General features: G+C 51.6%; 7 protein-coding genes across 7 annotated transcripts; 4 read left to right on the top strand and 3 right to left on the bottom strand.

Annotated features, from left to right (window-relative positions):
* The first annotated feature begins 34 nt into the window (after nt 1-34).
* Nucleotides 35-1,303, top strand: BO72DRAFT_419426 (ankyrin repeat protein). Its single transcript, XM_040942663.1, has 2 exons — nt 35-146; nt 210-1,303. Exon 2 carries the CDS (start codon nt 218-220, stop codon nt 878-880), a length of 663 nt encoding a protein of 220 aa, XP_040806359.1. The 5' UTR covers nt 35-146; nt 210-217; the 3' UTR covers nt 881-1,303.
* Nucleotides 1,304-1,573: 270 nt separating this feature from the next.
* BO72DRAFT_464694 (vacuolar protein sorting family 37 protein) lies at nt 1,574-2,403 on the top strand (the record flags this gene model as incomplete). The annotated part of the gene is made up of 2 exons (XM_040946656.1): nt 1,574-1,845; nt 1,917-2,403. The coding sequence occupies 2 exons, from the start codon at nt 1,574-1,576 to the stop codon at nt 2,401-2,403; spliced, it is 759 nt and encodes a 252-aa protein (XP_040806358.1).
* Nucleotides 2,404-2,626: 223 nt separating this feature from the next.
* Nucleotides 2,627-4,292, bottom strand: BO72DRAFT_482516 (phosphatase PAP2 family protein; the record flags this gene model as incomplete). Its single annotated transcript, XM_040947729.1, has 4 exons — nt 4,124-4,292; nt 3,813-4,028; nt 3,192-3,721; nt 2,627-3,120 (listed from the first exon to the last, which is right to left on the bottom strand). Exons 2-4 carry the CDS (start codon nt 3,947-3,949, stop codon nt 2,627-2,629), a joined length of 1,161 nt encoding a protein of 386 aa, XP_040806357.1. The 5' UTR covers nt 3,950-4,028; nt 4,124-4,292.
* A 356-nt stretch (nt 4,293-4,648) lies between these two features.
* BO72DRAFT_454607 (aldo/keto reductase) lies at nt 4,649-5,807 on the bottom strand (the record flags this gene model as incomplete). Its single annotated transcript, XM_040946191.1, has 4 exons — nt 4,649-4,848; nt 4,934-5,261; nt 5,337-5,598; nt 5,668-5,807. 4 exons carry the CDS (start codon nt 5,805-5,807, stop codon nt 4,649-4,651), a joined length of 930 nt encoding a protein of 309 aa, XP_040806356.1.
* Nucleotides 5,808-7,605: 1,798 nt separating this feature from the next.
* On the bottom strand, nt 7,606-8,525 carry BO72DRAFT_443786 (GFA family protein). Its single transcript, XM_040943661.1, has 3 exons — nt 8,453-8,525; nt 8,146-8,325; nt 7,606-8,066 (listed from the first exon to the last, which is right to left on the bottom strand). Exons 1-3 carry the CDS (start codon nt 8,458-8,460, stop codon nt 7,763-7,765), a joined length of 492 nt encoding a protein of 163 aa, XP_040806355.1. The 5' UTR covers nt 8,461-8,525; the 3' UTR covers nt 7,606-7,762.
* A 390-nt stretch (nt 8,526-8,915) lies between these two features.
* Nucleotides 8,916-10,184, top strand: BO72DRAFT_443785 (cytochrome c oxidase assembly protein Cox19). The gene is made up of 4 exons (XM_040943660.1): nt 8,916-9,281; nt 9,401-9,435; nt 9,575-9,689; nt 9,784-10,184. Exons 1-4 carry the CDS (start codon nt 9,232-9,234, stop codon nt 9,899-9,901), a joined length of 318 nt encoding a protein of 105 aa, XP_040806354.1. The 5' UTR covers nt 8,916-9,231; the 3' UTR covers nt 9,902-10,184.
* Nucleotides 10,185-10,318: 134 nt separating this feature from the next.
* BO72DRAFT_523690 (nitrogen permease regulator 3 family protein) lies at nt 10,319-13,650 on the top strand. Its single transcript, XM_040949795.1, has 2 exons — nt 10,319-11,814; nt 11,866-13,650. Exons 1-2 carry the CDS (start codon nt 10,458-10,460, stop codon nt 13,242-13,244), a joined length of 2,736 nt encoding a protein of 911 aa, XP_040806353.1. The 5' UTR covers nt 10,319-10,457; the 3' UTR covers nt 13,245-13,650.
* Nucleotides 13,651-15,342: the final 1,692 nt, after the last annotated feature.

Raw genomic sequence — 15,342 nt, 5'->3', positions numbered from 1 at the left:
CAAAAAAGCACCTTTTTTTCCCGCTCGCCGCCACCTCCGACCGACCCCTCCTTCACTTCGGCCTGACTGATTCAGATCTCCCAACCCTCTTTTCCAAATTTCTCTGTCTCAATCTATTCAACTAGTACGTCTGTGTGTGACTCAAGGTTCGTCTAATCTCGCTGACTGACCCAAATTTGGCCTGACTGACTCAATCGATAATTGTCTAGCCGCCACAATGAGTCAACCCAACCCCTACATTCTGGCCGCCGAAAACCCCTCCGCTCTTCTAACGCTATTGCGCGCGAACCCGTCCATCGCTTCCGGTCAAGATGAGCACGGTTACTCACTACTCCATGCTGCCGCTTCCTACGGTCACATTGATCTTCTGCGCGCCCTGGTGAAAGAGTTCAACGTGGACGTCAACCTTTTGGACGAAGATGGCGAGACCTGTCTCTTCGTGACGGAGAGCGTTGAAATCGCAAAGTGCCTTGTTGAAGAACTTGGGGTCGACTACAACAAGAGGAACGATGAAGGCTTGGCTGCGTATGAGACCATTGAGAACGATGACTCGTTCCCTGAAGTTGCAGATTATCTGCGGCAAGTAGCGGGCGTCCCAGCGCCCGCCCCTGCAGATTCTTCGGTGGATGTCGCCTTGAATCAACCTCCCCCTCTGCCTGCAAACCTGCAGCTGAACCTAGGCACGGTGTCGGAGCAAGAGGCGAACGCGGGAATCGACCAGGTGGACCCCGAATTCAAACGTCGGATTGATGAGCTGGCCGCGCGGGAAGATTTCCACAGTGAAGCTACGCAGGCCCAGTTGCGGGAGCTGGTTATGGATGCACTCCGAGGCTCTAGTATTGAGACTGACGAGCGTGGTGTGCGTCGGAGAACGGATTGAGAAGTTGTGGGTTTTCACTTCAAGGACCATTTTGGCTTGCCAAACAGCTTCCGCTTCACTCATCTGAGTCATTATGGGCGCGTTGGTCTATTGGGCCTGCCTGCGAGGCGTCTAGCGATCTCGAACCGCTATTGAGTCTCAACCATTCTCGCCGCTCCAAAGGGTAATAGCGCAGCGCTATTTCGAGCATTTCAACTAGGACGTATACCAACTCCAAGTTTTGAAAAGGACAGCCAATTTGCGCAAGCCACAAGGTTCGGCTCAGGCTTTTATGAGTTGAGCTTATATCGGGCAACCATATCTTGTTGGGTTTTGGCAGCTACGAAGACTACCTACATACTACACGCACCTTGAAAAATGCTGTGTCTCAAGTAGCAAAAATCACTGCGAGTTCTCTAAATGCACTCTTCAAAGACTTTCTCCACACCGGCAAGTGATCAACAAAGGCCCTTTCGTAAAAGAGCAACGATGGTTGAATCTCCAGTAGCATGTAGACGGGAGATATGTCATCTCACGTGATTCGGTGCCTTTTCCCCGCATCGCCCGCACCCGGACTGTTTCTCCTGTTACTCCAACCATCCAATTGCCTGCCTTTGCTTGTTCAGGTGCATCCCTCGTTCAGCCCTGGCTCTCTGGCCAAAGTACCATTTCTAATATCTGGTGCCCGCTTTACATCGAAAGCCCCTGGTCACCATGAACCCGGCACTTAACTCCGACACGCCTCCTCCCCCACCTCCGAAGCCCAGCAGCCACGAGGCCAGTCGAAGAGGCACACCCCAACTCAACTCACCTTTGCCCGGCACACCGCAGCAGCTACACAGAGCCTATAATCAGCAGGAAAGACTGGACATGTATTCAGGACACAGATATTCCTCACCAGGGGTTCCTCCGAGCTCCCAGAACGTGCTGCCCCAACCACCTCCTGTTGAGGAAGGTTGGCTACCCAGTAGTGTCAAGGACAAGAGGTATAATCCTACTCTGTATCAATCTTACAGCTGTATCAAGAACATCCCACTGACTTTGATCTTCTCCACAGTACTGTGGATTTGCAAACCATTCTCAAAGACCCGAGCCTCATCTCCGCGCTGTCGAGCCAGCATCCATCCTACACGGCGCATCAGCAGCATCTGGAATCTCTCCTGAAGTACAATAAAGACCTGGCAACTCGTCTTCTCGAGCTCCAGTCGCAGATGTCGGAGCTACGGTCCTCGACGGAGACCCTTCTCCTAACCCATCAATCTCTCGAGGTTTCCTGGCGGAAGAAGCAATCCGAGATGGATGCTGCTCTGGCCCCGTGGTCGCCCAAGGCGCTGTACCAGAGGCTGGCTGCTTCGATATCGGAGCAGGAGGCTGTCTGTCGAGCGGTCGAGGAAAGTTTCCTGGAGGAGGAACACCATGGCCGGGCGTCGGAGAAGGAGGTCGCGGATTGGGTTCGACGGGTCAGGGCAGAGTCGGCCAAATTGGCCGCGAGGAGGGAGGCGAAAGCTAGGTGGGATGAGGGACGGGTAGGAGGATGGAGGTGATGGAAGCGGTCCGTTGGAATCAAGGATTCACTACGCTGGGTTATTATTGGGTCCCTGATGACCTCGGGACGGGATGCGTTTCCCATTGCTAAGCGTACGGGGAAAAGGGTGAGGGCGCCAGAAGACAACACCATGGCCTACAGCAATCTTCCAAATGACTCCTGCATTGTCACATCTTCCACTGGCCTGATACACGCTGTTATCTGGTCAAGATGTAGGGATCCTACTCCCTTGCTGCTTTACGGCCACTCTCGAGGTCAATATCTTGATCCCTGGTCTCTGCTCTCACTGGCGGTGCATATTTAGCGGTTGCCCAGTTGTCTGCGCAGACATGGCTCGGCAGTCCCACGCTTCGGAAGAAAGCATGGCTACTGTCCCTCGCCCCCCAAGACCAGCCTGCGCCGCGCATCACGGGAAGCTGGTAAAGGCGAAAACCGATCCAGGCGAAGACGATCCCCATGACTGATCCAAAAATGATGTCAAATCCATGGTGGCGGTAGTCAAACCACCGTGAGGCAGCTATGAAGAACGCCACCGCTATGGGCACGAAGACTATGATGAGCAGGTAAACCGGCGGGGCTGCTCCCTGCCTTCGAATGGTGCTACGCTCCTGTCTCTGCAAATCCTGGCTAAGCGGTGAATGAGCGAGGTAAGGAAATCCGATGGACAGTTTAGCACAAAGCCATAGAGTCAGATACGTCAATCCGCCAAATGCGACTGTTGATTATATGTCAGCACTGTCTGTTCCCCGCACAGTCATTGGGTTTCCCTGGGAACGGATCACTTACAAGAAGAATGCCCACTGGGGAAACTCGAAAAGCCATCAACAGCCAACTCGCGCGCTTGATTTCGACAGATCTCCCACGTGACCAGTGTAGGGGCTCCATCGAGTCTGGATCCCAGGCCGCTGACAGCGAAGTTGCCGATCTTCGAGAGATCCGGATCGCATCGCGCGAGCATATCCGGTCGTGGTTTCCCAAAGAGATCCTTCAGCCCCTCGGTCGCCATATAGGCCCCCGCAAGCGATATACCCAGGCCCAGCCATCCGGCATTCCACTCCCATAGCTTGTACCGCCATGATTTTGCGCGTGCCACGATCGTTGTCTCGTGGCCTGTCATCGCAGGGCCGAAGGGGATGAGCACCAGCGCCCCGAGGACGATGATCACGGCCGGGACAATTAAGGCGACCACCGCCACCACACTGACCGATACGGTATCATGGTCTCTGTGGGGGAAGGAGATGCTTGGATCCGTGAGGGAAAATGGCCTCTGATTGGGAGAGACACGACCGAATCCATAGCCAATAAGTGCGATACCACTGCAGGGAGAACACCATGAGTACTGTACACACACACCGACGCAACACGATCTATACGAGCTTTCTGGGGGTCTAACTCGCAAAAACGCACATGATAAGTATCCAGTCAAGGATATACGAGACGACCAGTCGCTTGGAAAAGCGCACATGCGCTGCTCCGAGTTCGTTTGCTCCTGTCGTCGCCGCTGAGGATGGTTGTTGTTCGTTCTGGTTGGAGTTGCGCGCCATGGCCGATGGGTGATGATGTCATTCACCAAAGTTGACGTGATAGGAAAGTACTCGAGTATGTACAGTACGAAGTAGAAAACTTGAGGTTGTTAATTACTAGTCAAAAAAGTTCGAGTTTAATTCTGAGAGAAAAGAAAGTCTGAGCAAGAGAGGAGCTGGGCAGATTCTTCTCACCTCCCGATTTCTTTTTGTCTTCGTATGCGAGGGTGTGTTGAGCTGGAACTGCAGCAACCAACCTGTAGGTCAAAACTGTGGGCAGGGCCTGGACCTTAGTAGGTAGGTATTGGCCAGGTGACCATGCCAGCCACTTAAGGTACGGTACGACCTTTGGAGCCGATTGCCGTGCCCACTACTGCAGTGCGTGCGCCTTCTGCCCTTCCTTCTCATCTTATGATCTGCACTTTAACTCTTATCATGCAGATCTCGAGCGAAAAAAGAGGGGCATGATCGACGTCAGGGATAGGGGGGAACAAAGACAAAACTCGTGTTAATTTATCATCTCGGATTTATTTTATTTTCTTTTTGACATATCATTTCATTGACTCATATCCATAACATTATATTACATAGCATGCGCCCTCCCCTAAACCTTTTCTTTTTGGCAAGGGGGTGTGATGTTGTCACATGCTGTTGAGTTGGAACGCTTGTGAAATTTTCGGAGAAAAAAAGACGAGGATGGTTGGGGGGGGAAAGGGAAATTTATTTCTTGCCATCCAAGTCGGTGAAGAAATCTTTACCGAAGTCGGCGCTGCTGTCGTTGAAGCGGAGCTTGCGGTCGATGCCGCGGATCTTCTGCATGTCTTCGTCGCTCAGCTTGAAGTCTCCCTCCAGGTTGGCCTGGATTCGGGATGGGGTCTTGGACTTGGGGAGGACGGAGTGACCCTGTGTGATACCCCAGGCTATATTCACGAAAATGGGTTAGTGGGCGTGTCTTTTTTGTTGGGGGTGGGGGGATGATGGGAGAGAGGGATCTGATCAACTTACCCAGTGCGACCTGAGCGCCACTCTTGTTGTACTTCTTGCCGATGTCGACCAGGACGGGGTCCTCGATCAACTTGCCGATGGTACCCTCCTTGGAGTAGAGCTCGTTCTGGTTACCGAAGGGCGAGTAGTGGGTGATGTGGATGCCCTTGGACTTGTGCCATTCGGCGAAGTCGGGCTGCTGCAACCAGGGGTGGCTTTCGAGCTGGTGGGCGGCGGGCACGACGGAGGTCTCCTTGAGCAGGCGCTCCATCTCGGCCTTGGAGAAGTTGGACACTCCGATGGCCTTGACCTTGCCGGTGGAGAGGAGCTTCTCCATAGCCTTGTATGTCTAGAATGGTGGGTCAGTATCCTCGATGTCCGTTCAAGTGTCTTGCCGAGGAGGCGGGGGGCTGAATGGTCTTACGTCGACGTAGTCAATGTCCTCCACAACGGGTTTATCGTTCTCCTTGGGGAACAGCTCGTCGCCACGCTTCCACGCAACGGGCCAGTGGATCAAGAAGAGGTCAATGTAGTCGAGCTGCAGGTCGTTGAGCGAGTCCTGAAGCGCCTGGGGGACATCGTCGGGGTGGTGCTTGTTGTTCCAGAGCTTGGTGGTGACGAAGAGCTCTTCGCGGGGAACGCCGCTCTTCTTGATGGCTTGGCCGACGGCCTTCTCAGTGCCGTATCTATTTCAATGGAAATCAGCATGTGTGTCGCCAAAAAAGAATAGGTGAGGTATGGTCTGGGGAGCGTACACTCGGGCGGTATCGATGTGACGGTAGCCGGCCTTGATGGCTTCGAGAACGGCATTCTCCTGAGCATCGGCGTCCTGCCAGGTACCGAATCCAACAGCAGGGATCTCTGCGCCGGTGTTGAGCTTGAACGTGGTGGCCATTGTGTATTAAGTTGTCGGTTTAGTGAGTTGTGAGTGAATATGCAAGGTATCAATTGAGGTTCTTAGTGCAAAAAAGTGGTTTGTCTGGTCCGATTCTAACAAGGCCAACAAACGGTCTTTATACCAGCGGAGATAGAGGCCGACGTCAATTTGACGCAGCAGCCTAATCACACAAGGTGCTTGTCTTGCCTCGTAGTGTGGATAACCATGACGTCGGACCGTTCCACATCGTTGGACCCAGCGACGGGTCCACGGATTTGCGAAAGACCAGGGACGTTATTCATGATGTCTCAGACCCGGCAATGATGTCGCTCAGTTATCTTTGTTGAAGCCATTCCTCCTGTGATCACTTCGGCATTATCGGTCCCTCATAGAGGGGTTCGAAGGATAGACCCACATAGAATCATCCTTCAGGTGGTTTGCACGAAGAAACCTATGGAATGAAGAGCGGTGTTCCACAGCTCATCATGAGAGGATAACATGGCTATGAGTTCAGTCAGTGCATCACAGTTGGATTTCGGATTCTAATTCCGCCTTCAATCTCAATGCGAAGGAACAGCCAGCCCATGACCAAGCGAGACCGAGAGCTGTTCAAGCTCTATGTACTGAGTATGAGTAGCTTAGCGAAATCGGCTAGACTGCCGAAGCACTAGCTGTTTGTCCCGCAATCAAACAGCATAAGTGGCGACTCTCACTTCCCGTACCTCATGCTTTCTATAAATTTTTGACGCAACCCACAACAATTTTTTTTCTTCCCATCATGATCGTGCAACCACAACCACCTGAAGAGTCGCCCAACACCGCGACCTTGTGAGGATATCTTGTTTAATGATGACTTGACATTCTCGACTCTCAATGGCACAATTGTAAAAGGTATGCGAGGACTTTTGCTTGGTTTTCAGTGTTTCCCCCCTCTTGGATGATGACCCTATGACACGCTTTAAGGCATTCCTCAAACTTAATCACCATGTGGAATTCGTGTTTTAACTCAAGTTTCAGCCTTGTCTGACCTACTTCAATTTATCTTGCTGTCTACTCAATTAGCTTGTCATTTGTGACTCTTCACTAACTTGCTACTTGATAGGTAAATACCACTCATTCAACTCCTCTGCCTATCTGGCTGCCGATGAAGAAATCTTGAACGAACGGGCGGACATAACGTTTACATGGACCTGCGCCCATCAAAAGCGAGGCGTACAAACCTTGCGGGTGTCAGGAAAGTGTATAACTTGTTGAGATCTTCGTCACCTGAGCTTTCATCGATCCTCTTCAGTTGTTGGAACCGTCTTTGGCTTCGAGTCATACTAACGGGAACCGACAGGTAATTTCCATTCGCTTCCTGTCTCGAACACGAGCATTGCCCAAGTCAACTTTATATGATGAACACTTATTCACACTGTTTGATCTGTGTACTCTGTACATGGAAATGAACATTAAACACAAAATTCTGATTTAATGAGGTTGGTACACGAAAATTCTGTGGTTTTGTGGGCTCTCGCTAACTCATTACTAGCCTGACTTCAGTTGACATCATTATCTCTTGAACTCACTCATGGGTTGTCATGAATGTGTTGCTGATTCTGTGGTCAAAGATTATAGGAACACTGATACCCTTGTAGTACATTGACGGAGAATTTGTGAGTATTTACCCTCAACCACACCTTGCCCTTGCATGATGATTCTTAAAATTCGCTGTGTTCTTACTGAACTACAATGTCGAAACAACAAAGATTCACCTTGGAGAACTGATCTTTACGCCTTCTACTTGATTGTGTAAGAGATGATTTGCTGTAATGGCTGCTAATATCTCATCATAGATGACTTTTGCTCGCTCTCAGCACAGATACTCATAATGAATGAAAGAAGAATATTTTATCAAACTTGAATGCTCTTGTAATTGCGTACCGTCATCCACTCAGCACAATCGTAGTCATCCTTGGTCTCTCCCCTATTGCCTATTCGAAGAAGAGATTATGCTTCTTATGCCACTCTTCCAAACTATCACTCGGATATTCCTCGTGCACCTGCTTCTTCCCCTCAGGCCAACGCGCCCACGTCGGCTTCGACCCAGCCATAATGCAAACCATCTCATCAGGCACCGGCAACTCGGTGTCGATCGCCGACGCGAACGGATGAATCAACTCCGGCCATTGCTTGTCCCACAGCCACAGCATGGTACTACAGTTGGAGCAGAAGTTCCGCTCCGACGAACAAACCTCCTCCTGTTCGGTACCGCGGGCCTTGATCGCGGAATATTTCCTTTCCGTGCAAATCTCGTTGTCAGTCGGGGTTCCGAACCAAATGTATCATACAATAGTCTTGGGGCATTTCGACATACTTGATCAAATCCTTGCCTTTCTTGATGTTCAAGGTGTCGGCGATTCCGCCGAGATTGACGCTGCCGCTGTAGCCGCCTACCTTGCGACAGATGCTGCAGGCGCATAGCTGGTAGGGAACTGGGGTTGAGGATTGCAGGGAGAATTCAATGCCGCCGCATTGGCAGCTGCCTTCTAGGGTCCTGATTGTTTGGTTTTTTTTTAGTGTTTGAATCGAGAGTTTTGGGGGTTGTTCATTGATGCTGTAACATGCGGAGATATATTTACTGTCGCGGCTGGTGACTGTAAAAGGTGGAAAGAAGAACTCACATTGGCATTTTCGGGTGTTCGGATTACTATACACGGAGTTGTGGTTTGGATTAGTGAAAGCTGCAGATGAGGTCAATCCCTTTGAAGTAGGCTGTCATGAATTATAAATATCCTGGGGTTGGAGGACAACGTCATTGATATATCAGCGCCGCAGCTGTCCGTATCTAGGCGGGTCAGGAGGGGTGTGCCTGTACCATCTAGCAACACGCTCACAAAGAAACAACATATAACTAGGGGTCCGAGTACACTCGATTGGTCATCTAAGATATAGGTCCAGTCGACCAATTATCAACCTTTGTGACGCCTATCTTCCTCAAAACCTACAGGTTACATGGCCCCGGCCGAGGGTTGACCCCGCACGTATGAGTCAGGCCAGAAGCCAAACTCATGACACTCATGGCAGCAGGCTCTGTCCTTTTGTAAGCATTAGATAGCATTTACTAAGAACTCGGACAGGTTCCAGCTCACTTTGACACATGCGGTGGTGCATATTGAGTAGATCATCTTGAACAAATGTTTGTCATGTTTGTCATGTCTGTCATGTCTGTCATGTCTGTCATGTCTGTCATGTTTGTCATGTTTGTAATGTTTGTTTGGCGGCACCGCTCCGGGCCTTTTTTCTCCTTCCGCGGCCTGGCAGAGGCAGGACCATTGTGAATGCCCTCCGATAAACAGCCGATAAGACGTTGCTCGATCTAACAAGCTCTTCGCTTGCTCCATACTCTCCGAACCGGATCATCACCCAGCCACCTCAAGGACCGTGCCACTTAGCCTTCGCCATGGGCTTCGGAGCTCCCGGTGGTGCCGCAACCAACTACAAGCCCACGCCGTAAGTTGTGGTCTGATGATTTCCTCTATCTCCGGTTTCCGCAACCGCGCGCGCGGTGTGCCATTTTGCGATGCAGGAGAACGGACCCAGTGCTAACTTCTGCATGGGGTTGTGTATAGTCCCGAGCGTGGCAGCTTTCCCCTGGATCACTATGGTAGGCCACCCACCCTCTCTCCCTCCCTCTCCGCCGGCTCCAATTCGGCTGCGCCTGCAGGCCCTCCGCACTTCCTCGGCACATGCGCACACACGCAAAGTAAGCGGGAGAAACGAGACTGACATATCCTGGGCTGCAGGCGACTGCAAACATCTGATCTCCGATTACCTGAAATGCCTGAAATCGAACCGCGGCGTGAACGACGACGCATGTCGACAATTGGCGAAAGGGTATCTCGCTTGTCGGATGGAAAAGTATGCCTTTCCCCCCCCCCATATTCGTGTCATACAGGATATTCCACGGGGAAAGTATGTCTGCTAATACGTGAATTTGTTCTATGCTTGGTAGCAATCTCATGGCGCCGGACGATTTTAAGAACCTCGGGTTGACATTTGAGAAGGACAAGGCCGCTGCTGCTGCTGCTGCTGCTGAGGGGGCTGCGGCGGGGACGGAGAATAAGTCATAAGTTTGGGGGTGGTTGCGAGGGTTGTACGATATTTCTGGGACGTTGGCGGTCTTTTGTGCAAGACATGAGGGGCTGCTGGGTTGGTTGATGATTTTCACGATCTGGTAGATTGGTAGATATTCTCTCACTCTTCGTATTTTTCGGCGTCTGGGAAAGGTGGTTATCTATATTTCGTTCTATGTATGTACAGGATGTGCAGGATTATATGGTCTGTATATATGTATTGATTTAAAGCCTTCGCTCAAGCCAAATATCTGAGGCATACTCATTCTGAGTATGTTTGTTGTGGCCTGCGATCTCATTTAGAGGTCTTATCAGAAGAGAATGCGGAAAGCCCCAATTTCCCATGCGGGGAAAGCTAAAGTTATCCGCACCACCGCGGCGAACGGAACTCTTAGTCCTTAACAACTTGCCTACGGACTCTCCATCCTTTCCATTTACCATTGTGTCTCTTCGAGCTATCCCTTAAAATGCTCACCTTCACCTACCAATAAAGAAAGATAATCGGCGAAGACCTACCCCCCCCAAAAAAGAAAGACGATCTCCGCCCCCCATAATGTCCTCCATCGCCCGGCCCCCGGACCCCTGCCTGGTCGCCATCATCCTCATCGTCCGCTCGCGCGCCGGCCCCCGCTTCGTCTTCCACTACCCCCCCAACCCGCTCAGCGAGAACGGCTTCCGCTCGGCATCCTCCTCCAAGGCGGCGTCGTCGTCATCGATCTCCTCGCGCCGCGCCTCGCGCTCGAAAGCCACGTCCTCCTCCAAACGCGATCCCAATGAGTCCAGTTCCAGTAAGGAGAGCGGGTCGTCCTCGGATGAGGATGAAGAGGAGATCATTATTCCCCTGCAGCAGCAGCTCAACCAGTCGTCGTTGTATGTGGTTGGTGGGGGCGGCAATAGTGGGGTGAATAGTCGTCGGCCTAGTAGTTTCGGGCTCGGCGGTGGTGGTGATGATGGCGGAGGAGGAGGGACGGGCGGAGGAGCGGGAGCACGGGCTGGGATTGCTGGGTCGCCTGGTGCGGAGTCGCAGAGGGCGGGGTCCATTGGGTCGGGGAGGGGGCTGTTGCGCGGTGGTGGTGCTGGGAGTATCAAGCAACGCGGGGCGAACTCGGATGTCGAGGATGAGATATCGATTGGGGAGAAGGGCGAGGATGAGGTGGGGAGTGCAGGCTTGGGGGTCGGTGGTGGTGTTGTTGGAGGGCAAGGAGGGAGTGGAGGTGGAAGTACAGGGACTCAGGGTGAGGGAAGTGGAGGAGGAGGTGTTGGTGGTGGTGGTGGTGGCAGTGGAGGAGCTGGTCGAGGTGGTAATGGGGCACGTCCACCCTGGGAGACGTTGCTGGGACTCCCTGCTGATGTCTGGGAGAAGTTGTTGAGTCCGTCGCGGTCGTGGCATAAACGACGGTTCGAGGTCGGAATCAACGACCTTGCCTTCGTCGGGTGGCCGGTGTTCGTGCGGGAGGACGGCATGTGGAGGAAAGAGAGGCGCAAGAAGAGGAAGCCTCGTGCGACTTGGGAGGGAGGGGAGCTTGGCCATAATGAGAAGCCCGAGGATGATGACGAGGACGATGCTCGAGGGGAGGCGGCCGCGGACCTCCTGGCGGCTTCAACAGAGACTTTGAGTCCGAAGCAGATGACCCCCGCAGAATCTCAGCGTGCCTCGGTAACCAGCATCCACTCGACCAGGGCGGCAAGTGAGTCGCTGGATGGCGATGATAAGGACTCCATGACTATGTTCAACGTGGTTTTTGTGCTGGATCCGCCTTTATTGGAGTATTCCATGCGCCTCCGGGAAATCTACGATAACATCATTAAGAAGTTCTCCAAGGCGTTGAAGTGGGAGCAAGCGCGGACGGACTACGTATGGAGGGAAGCTCGCCATATCTCGCACATCAAGGAGAAGGCGAAGGAAAAGGGTATGTGGCTGTGTCCTCTGTCGACGCTTTTCGCTAATTAATCTTGTACAGGAATGTCCGTCAACAATCTCTACTCAGACCTTGTTCACCAGTCATCCCTGGCCAGGGCCATCTACACCGTATACACGAGCATATCAGCATCAAAGATTGCATCTGTCACCCTGAGTCCGGACGTTTCCATCTCATTGCAAATCCCCCCTTTGACATCGACACCGTTCCTAGCAGGACCGACCGACAAGGCGTATCCTGGCCTCTGGCTCACCACCGCAGACAGTGTCACGCCGGTTGATGACCCTACTGCTGACGAGAACACTGCGCCACATCAGGTATTAGCCAAGCACTTCGCTTTGTTGCTGCTGGACAACGAAGCAACCATCTTGAAGGATGTCGAAGCTTCTGGGGGTGCTTTGGCCCCTGCGCTTGCACATTATATTCGTTGCTCGAAACCTACCAAGTCATTCGCCCAAATAGCCGTGACCTCCGGCATACCACTGTCCACCATCCAAATGCTTGCCAGCCATTTGGTGTACTGGCGAAGAGCGCGGGCGATCCCCCCGCTTCATCAGAGAGACACCTATGTTGTATCACCAAATTGTGATCTGAGCAAATTGGAAGTGGCGACAGCTGCCTACCAAGCAGCTTTCCCGACTCTGCCTAGTCTCCCTAAGATGCTATCGGCCATGAGCGGAACCCCCAGACCGTACGGAAGCTTTATCCCCAGCAAAGACCACAAAGTCACATACTTCGCCATATTGGCGTGGTTGCTGCGAGGTGGCTGGGTTACCCAGCTGCGCGCGTTTGCAAGGGTCAAAGTGTCTCCGGAGATTAAGATGGCGGTCGAAGCAGCCATTCGCCGGGAAGAGGTCGACAAGTATCTGAGCAAGAGCGTCGTCAAGTCGGACGCAGACGACATTGACGATGATGATGATGATGATGCAAACTCATCCTCGTCATCGTCCCTCGACAGTCAAGATAGCGGGGAAGAGACCCCAATGCCTGGCCGGCACAAACCAGGCAAGAAGCTAGATTTGTCCTATTCGTTGCTGGACCGGACAACATCGCTGAGAACGTCTTCTCTGCTTTTATTCCCTCATCGCGCCTCGCCGCTCGAATCCAGATGGTTAGATGAGATCATGTCGCGATTCCCCGAGCGCGATGGACCGGGTACTGGCCGGGACGGCATCAACTGCGATGGCCCCGACGCCGACCTAGACCTCGTGGAGCTGCACCCATCTTTGAAGAAATACTGGCCTCGTTTCATCAAGTATTTCAACGGATATGACGCGCTGGAGAAGATCCCGGTCCGCGAGAACTTGAAGCGCAAGTTGGTGTGGCAGCTTCTCACGCGTCTCGGACTGGTGACAGGGCAGCAGTCGTCCGTCGAGCTGGATCCCAGAGAGCAAGTCCTGGTCAGTGTGCGTCATTGGTAAGGAGGAGGAATAAGATAATTATATTGACGATTAATGAGCCATAACCTGGAGGGTAATAGTGGTAAATCAGGAAAGAAAGGATCAATTGAATAGCTTGGCATAGTATCCGCCCTGGACGTATAACCTTTCAATAGATAGAAAGTACTGACGAACACTTCTGTCAATCTTCACATGATACAACTCAAGCAACAACACAATTGGGAAACAAGGCACGTGAACACAGTGATGAGCCCCCACAAATGGGTAACCCATTCCCCGGGCCGAATAATAATACCAAGAAAGTTCTTCAATTACATACAGTAGCAATTACCCTACCATTGCATGCTGAAACAGCCAAAAGAATTGGCAGAGGGGAAGGCCGGGATTTCCGAAGTGTTCCGAACTCGCACCGAAACGGTCAGAAAGAGCGGAAAGGAAAAGAAAATTTTAAGGATGGTTGCAACTGGAACGTGGAGCAGGTGCAGCAACTTGTAGCAGCAGCCAACCCTAATTTTTCGACATTTTTTTTTTCGAGCCACTCGCCCGGGGAGGGGAGGAGGGGGTTCCGGATTTGCGCTAAGCGATTTATGATTCAAAACCCATTGGCTCTTGGTTTGGTTTACTTGGATTCGTGATTCGTTGATGATGGAAGAGAACTGTAGACACCTTATGTACAGTATAATATATCGGCACAAGGGGAATGGGAGTATTTTGTTCGAATCCTGTCTTTGTGTATACCTGCAGAAGAAAGTGTAGTATCTTGTTCTGTCTGGAGAAAACACACTTCTTGTTTCAAGCAGCAGCGGGAAGCTGCAGAGGGCAGAAGCTTGGGTTGGATCATTAGAGGATAGTGAACCTGTATATCAATAATAAGGCTTCGCGCGTGGTGGTCGGTTGTAGTGCCAGTATGAGAGTATGGAATCTATGAGCAAGGCTTCAGGAAGCAGCTTGGTTGTTGTTTCCCAAGGCGCAGGGGGGTGATGGATTTGCCTTGCTGCAATAGCGTTGGACTACTATGTGGTTGTCATGGAACGACTGCAGGTTGACTTCGGATGGTCGGCCAAGGATGCTAATATTACACAGTCGATGGCACCAACACAATATTCTGCTCATGAGTAAGAAAAGATCGAACCAGATCAGATGTAAGATATAAAGGGTGACCACACAAATGAATAATTGACTGGCACTAGTTGCTTATTTGTGCCTGATTGGGTCAAACAGAATCTCTCAGTGAACCCCAACCCAACCCCTCCATTGTGTTCAGCTACAGATTCATACTCCCACAGTCTTTTAAGACTGGCAAGGGCAATCGGTATGACGGGTGAGTGAGGCTAGCTTCGGAGTACTGACTAGCTAGGTGCATCTGGTCATTCATGTGCCAGGACAACACTTGTGCAACCCTGCTGTCAAAAAGCAAAGCTAGACAAAACAAAATATACAGTAGTGAGGGGCTGTTTCTTCTTGGATGACCGCATCAATGGCGTCAAGCGTCAGCTTTTGCATTTAGGCGTATATATAGCCTAGCCTGGGTATACTCCATGTATGACACGAGAGGAATTCGACTAGATTCCGGACATCATTCTCCACGCGATCGCATTGTGATATGTACAGTGTATGTTGGACGTCCGGGCTGAAGTGGAGAGGGGAAGAAGATAGTGAGGGGCTACCGCGGTCAGAAAAGAGGACTGACTGATGGAAGTAGCGTCGCGACCAATGAGGTACAGGACTATTGATATTTCGGCTCGAGAATTTCCTCCAGAAAAGAAATTCCTTTACATCCATGGACCACATGAATGCTAGGAGACTGAGGAGTGAGTATAAGGAGCCATAGGACTACCACCATCAGGGTAGAGTAGATTTCATAGCAATCATCATTGTGAGAGTGCGAGGCCCTCCCCTTTAACATTTCCGTATATCGCCCGTGTACTGTATCCTCTGGATAGTCAGTATATCCGGCTATACGATCAACTTCAGAACTTCAAGTCTTCCAAGGTGGATTCGCCGGACATTTTCACGGGGCTGAGGAACGTGCAAGAGTGGTTCATACCCACGCAAAGCCCTGACATCCACTCAACTAACCGCAGTTCTTCAAGAAAAGTAGTGCGGGTATATGGAAGGA

This window comes from Aspergillus fijiensis (genome assembly GCF_003184825.1).
Source record: "Aspergillus fijiensis CBS 313.89 unplaced genomic scaffold BO72scaffold_2, whole genome shotgun sequence".
Taxonomy (NCBI): Eukaryota; Fungi; Ascomycota; class Eurotiomycetes; order Eurotiales; family Aspergillaceae; genus Aspergillus; species Aspergillus fijiensis.
This window is presented reverse-complemented; position numbering and strand designations above follow the sequence as displayed.